The sequence below is a fragment of the Clarias gariepinus genome, chromosome 6, assembly GCF_024256425.1.
Source record: "Clarias gariepinus isolate MV-2021 ecotype Netherlands chromosome 6, CGAR_prim_01v2, whole genome shotgun sequence".
Taxonomy (NCBI): domain Eukaryota; kingdom Metazoa; phylum Chordata; class Actinopteri; order Siluriformes; family Clariidae; genus Clarias; species Clarias gariepinus.
The window spans coordinates 1,494,203-1,510,335 of NC_071105.1; the positions used below are offsets into that span (position 1 = coordinate 1,494,203).

At 40.4% G+C, this 16,133-nt stretch overlaps 1 protein-coding gene and 1 long non-coding RNA gene across 3 annotated transcripts; one reads left to right on the plus strand and one right to left on the minus strand.

Annotated features, from left to right (window-relative positions):
- The first annotated feature begins 437 nt into the window (after nucleotides 1-437).
- Nucleotides 438-13,005, plus strand: c1galt1lb (core 1 synthase, glycoprotein-N-acetylgalactosamine 3-beta-galactosyltransferase 1, like b). Of its 2 annotated transcripts, XM_053498750.1 has the most exons (5): nucleotides 438-630; nucleotides 1,303-1,380; nucleotides 3,824-4,068; nucleotides 5,231-5,895; nucleotides 10,188-13,005. In XM_053498750.1, the coding sequence occupies exons 3-5, from the start codon at nucleotides 3,840-3,842 to the stop codon at nucleotides 10,437-10,439; spliced, it is 1,146 nt and encodes a 381-aa protein (XP_053354725.1). In that variant the 5' UTR covers nucleotides 438-630; nucleotides 1,303-1,380; nucleotides 3,824-3,839; the 3' UTR covers nucleotides 10,440-13,005. The 2 variants fall into 2 exon arrangements, with proteins under 2 accessions (XP_053354725.1, XP_053354724.1); XM_053498749.1 differs by lacking the exon at nucleotides 1,303-1,380 and having other exon boundaries at nucleotides 451-630.
- Nucleotides 13,006-13,823: 818 nt separating this feature from the next.
- Nucleotides 13,824-14,428, minus strand: LOC128526303 (uncharacterized). The gene is made up of 3 exons (XR_008360794.1): nucleotides 14,363-14,428; nucleotides 14,192-14,258; nucleotides 13,824-13,910 (listed from the first exon to the last, which is right to left on the minus strand). It is a non-coding gene; the product is annotated as an uncharacterized LOC128526303 (long non-coding RNA).
- Nucleotides 14,429-16,133: the final 1,705 nt, after the last annotated feature.

The following is a 16,133-nucleotide window of genomic DNA, read 5'->3' on the forward strand; positions in this document are numbered from 1 at the left end:
AAAAAACGAACTCGATCAATTACAGCGCTCGGTGTGCGCATGCGCGTCGGCTCGCTGACGCAGGCCCTTCCTGTTTTCGCTCAGGTGGCTCGCGCTGTATGTCTCGCGGCGGTGAAGTTGTTGAGGGGGAAGTTGTGCGGGCGCGCGCGAGCGAGCGGACTGTGACACGACTCAGTGTGTGTGTGTGTGTGTGTGTTCGGTTTATTAATCAGCTCGACACTCTTATCATCGGCGGTGTGAGACGGTCACAGTCGGGACTTAACGGTGAGAAAAAAAAGCGTCACCATGGCGACGTGTGGCGCCTTTAACGTGCGGAGGAGAAACTAGCCGCTGGTTCTCACTAGCAAAGCTACTTAGTGCTAACGGGCAGCGCGCGAGCTCTGTAGCGGAGGCGGGAGACAGTGGTGAGAGGAAGAGGAGGAGGAGGAAGAGTAGGGGGGGGGGTAATTATAATACCTGTTTGTGTGTTTATAACGGAGTCTGAGGTCCGGGGGCGGTCGGTCGGTCACTCGGGGATGAGCTGCTGGACCCCCAGAGCAGAGTGGAGGTCTGAGGGAACCGAGTCCTGAGATGGATGTGGACGTCACGCGCGTCCTCCCTGAGCGCGAGCTTCACTGAAGACCATCAACAGTAAACAAAAAACTCCATCAGTCCTAAAGTTTAAATCTGTGTGTGTGTGTGTGTGTGTGTGTAACCTAACTACGTCATTACCGGTTAAAGAGTTTGTAGAAACAGTTAAAAGGTTAAAGCTAAAAATAATCTGATCTGATCTTTAATGTACTCAGTGATATTATTATTATTATTATTATTATTATGATTATTATTATTATTTGAGGTTGAAGCCCACGTCCATGTCTGTGTGTCTCTCTGTACAGCAGAACTCTCTGTCTAACTTATTAATACAAAGAAATCCCATTCTGTAAGGTTGAGTATCTTACGCCTTGTTTACACTAAGTTGTCCTTCTTTGGTGGTCAGACAAATACACTCCCTGTTCGGTAATCGGAGAGTGAATCACAGATGAGAAATGGAAAAAGTAGATCAAAGGATAAAGATGAAGTTTTGTCTTAAAACCACTCCAGCGTGTTAAAATTCACTTATACCACTTCAGCGCTGTTATTTCAGCCAAAGTGAAAATATGAACTAATCCCAGTCAAAATATTCACTTTATCTTTTCTAATTAATATCTATTGGTGCAGGTGTTTGTTTACATTGAGACAGTACTGCATTAGTAGATTATTTTACAGTAGATTATTAAATCCCACACATAACTGTTCATAACATCACTTTTACTCCACATTTAGATTCACTGATGGTGCAGATTAAACTTCAGCCAGAGATCTAAGGACTGCAGGAGATTCTGCGTATAGAAATCACATTATGTATGTTTTTTTACCTCCTATTTCATATTTCTGCGTTTCCTCTTTAATACTACAGCGATGCCATATCTACACGGCATGATAGTTTATTAATACATTGTAACAGTTTAGTTTAGTAATGTGGCTGCACAGTAATACCAAATATCACCTTTTGCTATGGTAGACTACAGTTGAATTTTCATCCAGAGGAAGCTGTGATGTTGCTCTGATCAGCTACCTTGCTGGACTTGTAGTTCTCCTCTGTCAGTGGCGTGTCAGGCGTGGCCGCTAAGTTCTACAGTTCATCTCTGTCTCATGAGAAGAACCGGCTTGTACAGTCCATCCTGTCAGAATTCCTCATCCACACCTGTTTTTCAGCTCTTTAAGCTGCAGATCTTGGCTTTAAATGTTCTTTAAAGTCTCCTTCTTTGGTATAAACACCGACGACCTGACAATCTGTGTTTACGTATACCCAAGTACTGTCTGTAACATAAAACCTCAACATCGCTGTGTCTGTGACAGGACAAGTGTAACATCAGTATGTCGAAATAAACTGCACACACGTGTCTTAAAAGTTAGGTCGCACGCAGCCTGTACACAGGTTGAGTTCTATAGTAACTCTGCTCGGTTTATATTTCATAAAAACTGTTATTTTATTTGTGTAAGGAGTTAGAACATCTACAGTCAAGTCAGTCAGGCATTGACATAAAAGTTATAAGACTAATATAATGAGTGCTGCTGGAAATAGCAATAAAAATGTAGCATGTGCACAAAAACTCAGTCGTCCTTTTAACAGAAACGCTGACGGTGTCCGATACACGCAGAACAGTGTTCAAAATGTAGAAGTAGACACGCTGAAGCCATTCATTAAAAGCAGCTGGTTCCTTATAACATTAGTTTTCTTACTTAAAAAACAAATGCAGTGTTTAAAAACTACAAACTAACTTTAAGTACAAGAGTTTAATATTTAACTACAAATGTAATGAAACACAAAGCTACATTGTTACTGAGCAGCGCATATCTCTTGTTACATCATATAAATCTTTACAAAAGAATCATGATTCATAACTGAATCGATCCCTCCACATTCCTGACTCGTTCAAGTTTATTTGTATATAAAAAAAAAAGAGAGCAACACGAGCTTTATACACGGTGCAGCTTTATAAAGCAGGAAGAGACGACGCTAAAAATGCAGCGAGCTCTGGGACTGTGGCGGGGACTCGTCACATCGTGTGGGTTATTTGTTTGTCCTAATAATCCTGTGCCTCGAGCTACAGGCGTCACAGAAGTACGCGTTTCGCGTTTTAGGAGACTGAAACCGCTATTTTATTTTAAATCTGAATACGACACCCTTGCGGTTTCATGTGTACAGCCAATCCTTATATTTTGTGAAACGATGTCATCACATCACGTGTCTGCTGCGTCACACGTAACAGCAACAACAATAATGGCGGACTACATGATTGTGTTCGCGTTGCTACAAAGCCTACTAGCTTTATTACAGCTAAATCTATTGCTTCAATGCAACTGTTATGAGCAACAAGCGATAATGGACAACACCATCTTGGTTCGTATACAGCGCGAAAGGTTATGCGCATGCTCAAAGTCTTCTTCTCCGTGTATAGTGTATCTCTATGGCAGAACTACAGCGCCCCATACTGGTCTGGCATATATACTACACCGTTTTCAGTGGTTTCGTGTGTACGCAGGTATTTCTTGAGACGACGCCGTGTTTACGAAAAAAAATTATCAGATAGGGAACGCACCGGCTTCGTGTGGACGGACCCTTAATGTATCTGTTTGTGTGTGTGTGTGTAATTCAGTATTGTCTTTGTTCCAAGTTCGTAAAGTCAACAGACGACAGAAACTACAGGATTAAAAAATATAACCAAAGTAATTAGAAATAAAAGTTAAATTATAAAAAGTTAAACTTGAGCTACACATGTATACACACACACACACACACACACTGCATCCGCATCAGGAAGTGCAATATTAAAAGTTTTCAAAGGCAAAAAAGTTGTTGATTTATACATCATAAAAATCTATTTAAACGTGTGTGTGTGTAGGTTTTATTATTCTGTGCTTTGTTACGTTTTAAAAGTTACGTAAACAGCAAAAAAAAAATTTATTAATTTTTTTTAAAAATCATTTAAAAATCTTTCTTTTAAAATGGTTTCTCTTCCCTTCAACACACACACACACACACACACTCAGATGTTGCTTTGTCATTATCATGTGACACAACATTAAACACACACACACTCTGTCACATGTTACAGCTTTATTCTACAGTTTGTTGAATTTTAGTTTTGTATTTTTATTGTAAATGGTGACCTAAAGACAGATGAGAAAATCTCCCTGTCTTAAGTAAAGCTCACGTCAATCTCTCTGTGTGTGTGTGTGTGTGTGTGTGATTGAGCTCAGCAGGTCTGTTGTCTTTACGGTTTTATTTTTTCTGTTTCAGTTAGCGTGCAGTGAAAATGGTGAAAATGTTCTCGATGAAGGGGCTTTGCTCTCGCACCTCGTTCTACGTGGGGTTCCTGGTGGGCACGTGTTCCCTCTACGTGATCCTGCGTCAGGCCTGGTTCTCACAGGACGCGTACTTTGGGGCTAAAGACGCCGAAACCGTAAGGAGACTGGAGCAGGAGCAGAAGAACTGGCAGAAGAAGAACTCGGCGTTGTTTAACCTCAACCACCCGCACCACATCGGTAACTGGGCAGGGTCGGGCGGGGTCGGGCGGGGTCGTAGTGCCACGTAGCTTAAACTTCTCTTTACTGAAATCTTCTGTAGAACGCCGCGTTTTGGACTTTGCCCCCGGTTCTGTTGACTCTCCTGCAGCGTGTGTACACATCCTGCCCTCGCCTCACATCCTGCCCTTTCACCCTTACACAGATTCCTGAGGTCAGGGGGCGGGGTCAGGGGGTGGGATCAGTGCACATAGTAAAACAGTGTACGAGAATATAACCTGACCATCGTTTAACGGAGAAAAGATACGAAAATTACCGGGGTGAAAAGTCAACAGACGCAAAGTAACAGAAAAGGTTACAAAAGGTTAACAAAAAGGGGCGGAGACAAAAGGAAGGGAAAGGAAAGTGTAGGAAAGTGGTCGCGATCAAGAGGTGTGAGGATCTGTGTGTCGGAAAAATGTACACACTGAAAATCTCAACGTGTGATGGAAAAGTCAAGTGGTGCAGAAATAAATAATATAACCACAAAAACTAAACATATGAATAATTATAAGAATATAAAAAATAACAGAAACATTTAAAAAAAAAAAAGATTAAAAAAAAAAGGAAATTATAATAAAAAAATGTAAAGATAAAATAGATAACAGGATACAGAATATTACAGAAAAGTTTTTAAAAAAGCAATATAACATGTTAAAAATAAATAAATAAATAACAGGAACATATAGCAGAAAATAAAGATATAAATAAAACAAAAAGAACAATTTAAAGATAAAAAAACAAACATGTAATGGAAAAAATGATAAATAAATAAATAAAAATAACAAATATGTAATATGTAGAATTTTGTAAACAATAAAAAATTAAAGGAACATCAATCAGAAAGAAAAAATAAATAAATAAAAGCAGGAAACTATGACAAAAAAAGAATTAACAGAAAATTTAAAAAAGGAAAAAAAATTAAAATTAGAAAGCCGGAACATAGAAAGATACAAAATAACAGGAACGTATTGTACAGCAGAAAAATAACAGGAAAATAATGTAATGTCAATTTATAAACAAATAAAAAAGACAACAACATTCACAGAAAAACAAAAACAGGCAAATATAACATCTTGTGAGCCGTAATGTAAGTCTGTGTGTGTCTGTGTGTCTGTGTGTGTGTGTGTGTGTGTGTGAGTAGGTGAGGACAGCGCCCTGGCAGACTCCCTGTACAAGCGCGTGCGCATCCTGTGCTGGGTGATGACGGGTCCTGACAACCTGCAGAAGAAAGCTCGTCACGTGAAGGCCACGTGGAGTCGGCACTGTAACATCGTGGTGTTTGTGAGCTCGGTGGACGACCCGGACTTCCCCACCGTCGGACTCCACACCAAGGAGGGACGCGACCAGCTCTACTGGAAGACCATCAACGCCTTCCACTACGTGCACGAGAAGCACAGCGCCGACGCCGACTGGTTCCTCAAGGCAGACGACGACACGTACGTGGTGGTGGACAACCTGCGCTGGGTGCTGGCCAACCATTCGGCGGACGAGCCCGTGTACTTCGGGCGCCGCTTCAAGCCCTACACCAAGCAGGGCTACATGAGCGGCGGCGCCGGGTACGTGCTGAGCCGAGAGGCGCTCAAGAGATTTGTGGAGGGCTTCCGCGCCAAGACGTGCACTCACACGTCCTCGGTGGAGGACCTCGCCATCGGGCAGTGCATGGAGAAACTGGGCGTGGCTGCCGGAGACTCCCGGGACACGATTCAGAGAGAGACGTTCCATCCGTTCGTTCCGGATCAGCACCTCACCGCCAAGTTCCCCAAGAGCTTCTGGTACTGGAAATACTGCTACTACCCCATCGTCGAGGTGAGAACCAGTCGTGTCAATCAACTTGATCGACAGCTAACATGCTAATGATGATATTTAAACCACTTTGTAGCTTGTTTAATGTATAATTTATAACGCTTTTGAAGCCTAGGTTTAGTTTATCACAGAGGAAATGTGCTAGTTATCCAGAAAGTTTTTAGTTAACTCTATCTTTAACATTAAAAAATTTAAAGAAAAACATTTTGATATTTAAGAGTGCTATGATTAAAAAGTATTTTTAACAGTTTAGTGCTAGAAAGTAATAATAATGTGGCAAAGTGATATTTAACGATAAACTATAAGAGCTACGAATGAACGCTGACTTTCTAGGTTTGAGAATTTAAATAATGAACATGCCAGTCATTAAAAAGTTCTGAGCTAACACTATGCTAAAAAAGCTAACTAGCTAACAAACTAATATTGGAGTTTAAAGTCTGTGCAGATTTCCGAGCAGTAATTTAGCTGAACGTCGTTTTTTTTAGATTTCTTTGCCGTTTCTTTTGGGTGGTAAAGTTCCAGATGGATTTGGATCTCATTCAGTGTTGATTCAGCAAGAGCTTGAACATTAACTATAAAGTTCTTCAGCAAAATGCAAAAGCGCTCAAGTTAGCGTTGTCTGTTTAATTCAGATGTGATAAGGATCTCTGTGTGTTGCGGCCCTATCGTGATAAGTCAGCAAAGTGTTTGCTCACGTCATGCAGACTGGATTTACAGCCCCGTTTCCCGGATGCACTAAACTGGGATAGACCTGATCCTGAGGGCTTTAGAGTGCTACGTGTGCTACGTTTACAGTGTAAAACGGCTGTGTCTTTACAGGAACGACATTTATGGTCGCCGAAGTCACTTTTCCAAAAGCACATCTCCCCTGTTGTTTTTTATACCACACATTTATTAAATAAAGTAAATAATTACCTAAAATAAAAATAGAGAAGTAGAAAACTGTAGTAAATAAAGTGTGAGGTTTGGGTAGTGCAGTTGGCTCCTTTATAAGAGCAACACCACTCACTATAATAATAATAATAATAATAATAATAGTGCGCTGTAATAACCTAACCTAGTTAGGCAGCACGCCAGTCTCAACACATTGCGGGAGAAAATTATTCTTGAAAATCACACGTTAGAAGCCCCGCCTGCTCGCAGACATTCGAAGACTCTTAACAATTTACACATTTTCGTCCCCTGTGGTCGGAGTGAATTATTCACAAAGTTTGTTTAGAAATAATAATGATGGCGGATGATGTAACGGAGATACGCGCTGCTCAGTAACAATGTCGCTGTGTGTCATTCAATTTCAGGTTAAACGTTAAACTCTTGTCTTTAAAGTTTAAACGCTGCGCTTGGTTTTTAACTGAGAAATGAAAAGTAAATGGGATACATTTAATCACTCGTGTTCGATTCCATTATGAAGCTGATGAATAAAGCTGAATTAAAAAAATTCTGTTCATGACTCAACTTTTTTATTTTTATTTTAAAGGTTTAAAGTTTTAGAATTGTAATAAAATGGCAAAAAATATAATTTCGAATCCGGATGTTTATAAAATAGAATTGCAATGTAAATCAAATCGACACAATAGTATTGTAATAATATCGTATTGAATCGTATGGTCCTGGGTGTTTCTCGTCCCTAGTGGTGTTTAAATGAAAACAAACGAATAGTTTTATATAAAGCAAAACAAACGATAGTAAACAAAACGACTGGCGCAGTTATAACAGCAGCACACGCATTCTAATTAATTCTTTAGACTCCCACATTGTTTCCCTTGGTGATGATGTTCACTGCAGTGACTTAAATGCTTGAAGTCAGGCGTCCAAGCTGAAATATCGCCTGCATAGATCTAACACTTAAATACAGCAGTGAAAGAACAAGAATGTGGCGGCAAAGTGATACAGTGCAGAAAAGAAAAGATAAAACAGTATCACCTCGGAGGTTGTCGTCTGAGAGTTTATTTCTCATGAAAGAAACTAACACTCACTATTAGCGTGTTGATTTACCACGGTATGAGTAATGTAAGTGCAGGAAGTGTGTGGGTGTGTTCATATCGTTCTTGGCGGATCCTTACAGTTAAACACATTCTCCTTTAACGTTTATCATCAGGTGTGTGTCTTGACCTTTGTTGGCAAGGTACCAACAAATATCCTGCAGCTTTCGATCGGAGTAGGCGTGACCGATCATAAGACACTAGCAGTTCAGTCGGGTACTGTGGTGCGAGACGGTCTAGTGCAGTTCTGTAAACTTTGTGAACACATAAGTCCTGTATTTCCAGAACACATCACTAACGCACATCAAAGCGCACTGCTGTGTTCCACTGGCAGTCAGTTACAACCTGATTAATGCTTTTGTTAGATAAGTAAACTTGTTTGACATCTTGCCATTACAGAATCTGCTGTCTTTTGTTTCTTTTGTTGAACAATGCTGGTGCACTGCCCTTGTTTCTCAACGTGTCCTTCCGCATTGCTGATGTAGATCATCACATAAAAAACAACAATTAAATGATCTGAAGTAATCCGAGGGCTTATCACTCCTGTCGCACTTCATTATGAAGACAAAACTGATAAAAAAATAATAACTTATCGTCCCTCACAGAGTAGAGCAGATCATAACCCACACTCTCTCTATCTTGTCACATTATTTGCAGACAGATTTGTTTGCCCAGCCGTGAGAGCTATTTACAAACTGTTTTGCATGTAACATGAAACGCTTGTGGTTAAGGCAAGACTGTGCTGTTCACTCAGATCACAGTACACACTGCTGTAGGGGGAAAAACTAGTGACAATATATTACTTATCTTGACAATACTGAGAAATGTATTGTCACTACACATTATGTCACTACATGAGATGAAAGTTACTTCGAACTGCTAAGACAATAATTTTAATTTGCTGAGTTTGGACACACTTTTCCCAATATGAAAGTTAAATGGCCCAGATTATATTTTAGATTGGCCGAAGTAGCTAGCTGCATTTAGCTTTGATAAGGCTCAGCACACGAGTGGCGTTCTCTCATCAGATTCACGAGGTCGTCACATGCAGTGGCTTTCTGTTCACAGCTGCGCCGTGTCAAGACTTAATCTGTGAAACTTCTTTCCTTCCTAATGTGCTTTAGACCGCCAGTTGTGTTTAGTTGTGCGGAGGCAGAGCGCGTCCAGAGTCAGTAGTCCGATTAGTGCTTGGACACCCGCTGTTGTTAGTCCTTCGGCTCCTCCTATTGCGGGTACGCCACAGTGGACTACCCAACCCCCACAAACCCAGTAAATTAATAAAGTCCTTAGGAAGAACTTAGTAAAGGAGCAGATAGCGTTGTCCTCCGGATGTGCAATCAATTTGAAAAGATGTGGTTGGCTGGCGTCGTGTGGTTCTGAGGAAACTCGTGATAGTCTGAGTAGTAGTATTAGCCCTAATGTGAGAGCCCCACTAGTGACTTGTGGGAATTGGACATAACTAAATTAGGGAGAAAAATACTGGAAACTATTTTGTAGCGGGGCTATTGTTTTAAAAATGCCTGATAACTCCCAACACACCTCGAGGCTATGTACTGTAGGGGGGAGATACTGTAGGAGACGACCTCGTGAGTCTGATGGAGAGAACAGCAAGAGTGTGCAAAGCTAGCATCAAAGCTAAACGAGGCAACTTTAAAAACCTGATTCTTTAAAGTGGTTTTTTTTTGGTTTGTTTTATTTTAAAATTTATCATACAGAAAATTAGCTCGGCATATTTACATTAGATATTTTCTGTTTCTTTACAACAACGTTTGCAACTGGATAAACCACAACAAAGTCCTGAAACTGCACTAGTTTATCATATTATTTTGTCGTGTTTTTCTTTTTTCTCGCTAGAGTTTACTAGCTAGCAGACAACGTTGACAACTTACTTTTTAAACTTAGATTTTTTGTTTGTACAAATTAATAACCTAACTTTACGTAATAAATTTTAACAATTTCGCAAATTGGCGCGAAGCTTAGGCGTGTATTTTAACTAATTGTTTTTTTTTTTAATTATGTTTTATGTGACCCGAGTCCATTTCTATAGAAGTAAATAAACTGACTCAGTAATTCCTTACAATCACACACAGTCACAGATACTCCCTGCCCAGTGTGTACACAAGCGCTTTCAAAAAAACCTGTTCCTCCTTGATCACGCCCCTTAATTCCAGCGCAGGGTTTTTCCTGTTTTGCCAGATTTTTTTCTTTTATTCTTTGTATTCATTTATCAAGTTAATAAAATTTTTAATACAGCACAGAATTCTTTTCATCCCTGTTTTCCTTTTGTTCTCGTGTCCTTTGTTAAACGTTCAGGGTCCTCAGTGTTGCTCGGACTTGGCCGTGTCGTTCCACTACGTGAATGCGGAGATGATGTACCTGTTGGAGTACTACACCTACCACCTGCGTGCCTTCGGGTACCGTTACCGCTACCAGCCCCTGGAGCCGGGCCACGCCACGCCGGCGCCGCAGCAGCTGGACGAGCACGAACACCGCGAGCAGCCACAGGAGGCAGAGAAACACCCCGATCCTGAACCCGAACTCAAAAACAAACACCTGAATGTTTAAAGAGAACTATTTATCATTTTATTTTTCATTATTATTATTTTTATTCCTTTTTTTTTTTAAGTCTGGAGGGGGAGGGGTGGAGACGAACATGGTATTTGCTCTTTTTTTTTTTCCATAGACATGAAACTTGTGTTAAGTCTTGAGTCACATAAGTGTGTGTGTGTGTGTGTGTTGATTGTTTAACTTTTTCTTGACCATCACATGTTGAGTGTTTACCAAGCTCTGATGGTCTGATTATGTCACAGTGCCTCTACAGGTGTGTGTGTGTGTGTGTGAGAGAGCGAGCAAATAAGTCTCAGGTGTGTGTAAACTCATCCTCAATGCCTTCTTAAAACTCTAGACCAAATGAACACACACTCCCCAAGCAACATTTATTATTATTATTTATTTTTTTTTTAAATCTACACGCAAGATTGTTTTGTGACGTCACCAAACAGTGGGCTGTTCATTGATCAGTTGCATCAAACCACATCGAACCTGTAATCTGGCTTCAGTGATCAGGTTTAAGCAGAGACATTCTTAAATATTATCTGGTGTGTCCAATGTTTGTACACACAGTGTGACATTAACAGTGTTTATTTTGTTTTTTTAAGGAGCTCGAGTAACTGCGTTACCTGTCAGCCTTTGTGGCGCACGATAAAAAAAAGGCGCTCGAGGAAATCAAGTTGCCCTGGCGTAACCTGTGTGAGTGTAAATATACAAATTGTATACTGTTCGCTGGGTCACATGACTCTCTGATTCAACACTCTGCAGGTGCCCTTTAACGCCGCCGGTCTCTCACTGATGCACGTGTGACCGATGTGCTCAAATCATTATGATAATTTAATAAGCCTGGTTCAGAATCCCTCTAGTGGCCACGCCCACATTTTAACCACACCCCATGCTTGTCAACTCGTCAGGTTTTGTGTGTAAATCTGTCTTAGCGTGTATAATGATTATACAAGAAAACACAAGAAGGGAAATAAACATGCTCCACACGCCAGGATAAAGCCTTAAGAGGGCGCTAGACACAGCAGAAGAGAGATTCATTATGAAGTCTAATCTCTTCGTAGCTGCAACTCGGAAAAACCGAATAGATAAAAAAAAAATATAACAATGGGAAAAAACGAGTGTGTGTAGTTCCCTCATTCTGGTGTGAAATAAGTATTGTAGTGCACACTTCGTTTGCTCCCTAGCTACTTGATCTGTGTGGTTAAACCGATAACATGTTCCTCGATTCGATTAATTGAATCACTGAGCAATTTTTTTTTCGATTCTGAATTGGTTTCCTTTTTAAATGATTCAGATCAAATTACAAACATTAACCGGTCCACAACCTGATGAATGATGCGCAGAAAGTCTTTTGCCAATGCTCGTTCTTTGTGAAGTACTGCTCACTTTTTCATCTTGTGAACTTACGGGCCTTTGGTGCGACATCGCCACCTACTGGGCTGGAGCGTAGAGCGGAAAATAAATATCATGGCGTGACATTTAAACATTTAACAACACACACTGGAGAGCACGTCAGTGTTTATTAGATACATTTAGCAAGTTTAAATCTGCTTGAGATGAATCAGACAGCAGCCAATAGCGCTCCTGAATTGAATCGATCGAAGGTCACTCTGTAGTTCACAGCTCTGCTAGTTACAGCGATTATCTAAGCAATTGCATTTCATGTATTTATGTATTCAGATGAGGGAAATGTGAGAGAAAAATCATGTTTAAATCATTTCCTCACCCTCAGGACAACACGGTAATACGTCATCCTGTTGTGGTTTGTTCGTATCCATCCAATAAACACTCAGCTCTTCCCTTTGGAGCACCAGAACATGTCCTCAGCTCTCTCGTCCTCCATTTAATACAGTTTAGACATAGACTTTGGAGTTTTCTCTTTTCTCCAAACGGTCATCCATTGTATCCTCACACACACACACACACACACACACACAGATTTAGGGGTTTTATTTCAAACACACCTAAACGCGCCTTTAAATCCGAGACTGTTGGGGTGTGAGGACGACTGACGGCCAGACGGTGCACTTTCCTAATGAAAGAACTGAGTTGAACGGAGATGTTCAACTGGGCAAACACAAAACTGATTTTTGATTTTCTAAAGTGTAAAATAAACCAAATCATGGTGTTATGAGAGAAGGAGGTAATGATTATGATCAGGCCACTCATACAGTTCAGTATTTAATTTTCTGGACCTAATTAACCATGGTTTCCCCCTTTAGATTTTTGCATATTCATGAATTATTTCTAAAGACGTGACTCTGAAATACAACCGAGTGTTTAAGCCTCAAGTTTAAAATGAAACTGGACTAAATGTAAGATTAGATTTTTTCTTTGTGTTAATGGGAGCAAAATTGTGAAGAGTGATGTTATCACTCTGTCTTAATATTTTCGTATCTAAAGGTGCATGTGTGTGTGTGTGTGTGTGAGAGAGAGAGAGAGAAAGAGTTAGTGAAGGGAAACTATGTACAGTACCTTTACATCAGTCGCTATTTATGGATCCAGAAATGAACAAGAACAAAATCACTGCGGTCTGCTGATGATGATATTTAATAAAGAATTATTTTACCTTAAACTGACTGGAGTTTGATTTTTTTTATCTTAACAAAATGCATAAAATCCTGTACTGTCAAGAGGGGAGAGAAGCAGTCGCTCTCTGTCTCTCTTTCTTAAAATAGATAAATAAAGGTTAAAAGGGTGCCGATACTTCTGCAAGAAGTGATCTCCCCCTAAGGAGAAAAGAAATTCAGAAGAAAAAAAAACATTTTCTGAGAAGTTCGATTATTTGTTCTAGAATGTATTGACTGCAGGATTATTGGTTCCCCAGTCAGAGCAGTGAGTGGCAGAGACTAGCGGGGTTGGATTGGAGAAGATCTCAGACCTACATCTTATGATTTGTTTCATTCCCAGGTTTGTTACAGAATCGTTTCAGTTTGGATTAAAACACCGCCTGGGATCGTTGCCCTTTTTAAAAACCATTCTATAGGAAGGTTTTAACCTCCTGGCCGAGGTAACACTGTTTATCCAGGCACTGATAAGGACATGAGTTACGTTCCTGGATAAATTCAAATATCGATTCACATTGGCCTCATGGCGAGGTGCTCCATCATGCGGGAGAAGGCTCAGGATGCTTTACTGTTGGTCTGACACAGGACTGATGGTAACATCTGACAAAAAGGTCTAAGGACACTGAAGCAGCAGACTTTATTAAAATTTATATTCGCGTTATTTTTAAAACCTTTGAGTGAAAATTGATTTTGTACTATATTTCCTTGTAAGGCGTGTTTCAATGATGTCATAAGATCTGCTTTTACAGTCAGGACCTTTTACAACATGTGGGGGAAAAACAGAAAGCAGGAAACACTGAGGACAATCAGATGAGAAAATGAACTCCACTTCCTCCAGAATAAGACGAGTGAATCATAAACGGTGGATGATGAGATCAGCGCCACCGCCGAGACCAAGCTTCAGGGCCGAAATCTGCAAGAAGAACAACATTCACCTGAAACTTAACGTTTATATCTGTGATGTCTCTCCATTGTTTTTTTTCTTTCCCTTCCGACACCTGCGTAGAGCCTTCATTACATCCGACAAGCTCATTTATAAAGCCTTACTCCAGTTCCTCACTTAAAGCTATAAAATGTTAATACAGTCGTTATGGACGCCACTGACAGGCCTATGACACCTGAATGACAGTGTTATGATGCACGTGTTGCATCTTTAAGACTTATTTATTTAGGTTGATGTCATGGAACACCGACCCTGGCCAGAGTCTCGGGTTCTTTCTGAAGACTCCGCCTTGTCTCTCTCGTCTCCACGCAGCCGAGCCTGGAAAACCACCAGAGGAACAATTTTATGGGAACCGTTTCAGATTTTCTTTCTTTAAATCAGAATTGTTTATTGTTCTTTATCTCTATCACCTCGCTGCTCACCCGAGTCTGTGCTTCTGCGTCCGAACAGACTGACAAACACGTCTCCCATGTCTCCCATGTCTCCTGCAGCAAGCGAGCACAGAGATTCAGCATTCCTCCTTATTTAACACTCAGTAACAGTTTCTGATCTTTGAACAGGAAATAAACACCTACGGTTCAGTGACGGCTCCGCCGACAAACCTGCGAAGGAAGAACACTCAGTCAGGTGTCGATCATACACAGCAGCTAGGAATAGACAATTCACGCTGAGGTCCGAGTAAGAACTCCACATCAGGACGTCGTGTAACCTGCGTGATTCTGACCGGAGCACTAATGAAGCACTCACTGAAAATAAAGCATACGTGCATCACATGGCACTGTGTGGTGACCCAGAATGCACTCCTGATAATCAACACAATCTTTGTTTATTGTAACTTTAGGTTCCGGATCTTCACGTCCTACTGAGTCTCATTTTTGCTCCGGTGAAATAATGGAACGAGAGTGTAAAGCGTTTCTCACCAGAACTCCTTTTACCCATGAGGCCAATGAAGCTGTCATCATCCATGTCATTATACTGCCTTACTGCTCGCCCTGAACTGCCCTGTAACACACACACACACACACACACACACACACACATGGGAATTTAATAAATGACCAAGTTTAAATAAAATATTCCACAACCATAAATATTAAATAAAATTTGTCATGGTAATATTTTCATATGAAAAGCTTTTTTTTGCTCTGAAATAAACTGTATCTTATGAAATGTTATTAAATATAAGAATGTAAATACCAATGCAAATAATAAAACTAAAAAGGACAGAAGTGCACCAGCTAGTGGATTAAAGTGTGTCGATTATGCACATATAATATAATATAATATAATCAACTGTAAAAGCACTGTGGAGTGTGAGCACTAAATATGATATGTAATGTCATTACACACATCACAGATGTTTAAAATGGAATATTTAAATGTTTAATAATGTGCATATTATAATACAGACACAAAACATATTTAAAAAATGCTCAAATCGAATAATTCTACATTGGAGAGATGTGAAATGCACAGACGAAGATGTTCAAAGTGCACGCTCCCGAGGCTCAGAGGACGTGGATGGATCATTAAACACATTATTGCCGTCGCATCCAAGAACACAATGAGGTTCAGTGCAGCAGGCCGAGCCACGTAGCAGCATTAAGAGTCATGTGACCAGATTATGGAAGATCATTAGGAATTCTGTTCCTCGTCCTGTTTGTTCTGGTGTGGACGATTCTCACACTGCCTGAGGGTTTCAGAGAGACGGTAGATTTTTAGAGATTAGGACTCTGGGAAGTTTGTTGCACCTTAAAAAGAAAATAGACTTGTATTTTTTTCAGGTGTGAGGTGTTTACTCTTCAGGTCAGATCCTGTCACATGAACGCAGAAGAATTTGAAGCTGATGTACCAGTCCAACCTTCCTAAAAAAAATTTTTAAAAAGTCTAATGCGTCCGTCCCTGATCTTGTCTTTTCCACCTTCCCACTCTTTCCACCTCCTCTGGACTCTGTTTGGAGTTTGTTTTGATGTTTTTCCTGAACTCCTTTGACGACTTTGCACCACAAGGACAAAGTCTGCTCATCATATCATTTCATTATACCATTATTTGATATTAAACCGAAAAAACTTAGTTTTGTTTGTAAACTTGATTACCAAACTGTGGGCGGCAGTACAGACACTTGTGTACGGAGAGTGCAGGATAGGACTGAGGACGGAGCCTTGTGGGGACACCAGTGTTAAGGGTGAGGGG

Excerpts from the sequence above, each read along its gene's own strand:
- c1galt1lb (XM_053498750.1), top strand. The coding sequence starts at position 3,840 with ATGGTGAAAATGTTCTCGATGAAGGGGCTTTGCTCTCGCACCTCGTTC. Across the intron at positions 4,069-5,230 it reads CAACCACCCGCACCACATCG|GTGAGGACAGCGCCCTGGCA; the intron begins GTAACTGGGCAG and ends GTGTGTGAGTAG. Across the intron at positions 5,896-10,187 it reads GCTACTACCCCATCGTCGAG|GGTCCTCAGTGTTGCTCGGA; the intron begins GTGAGAACCAGT and ends TTAAACGTTCAG.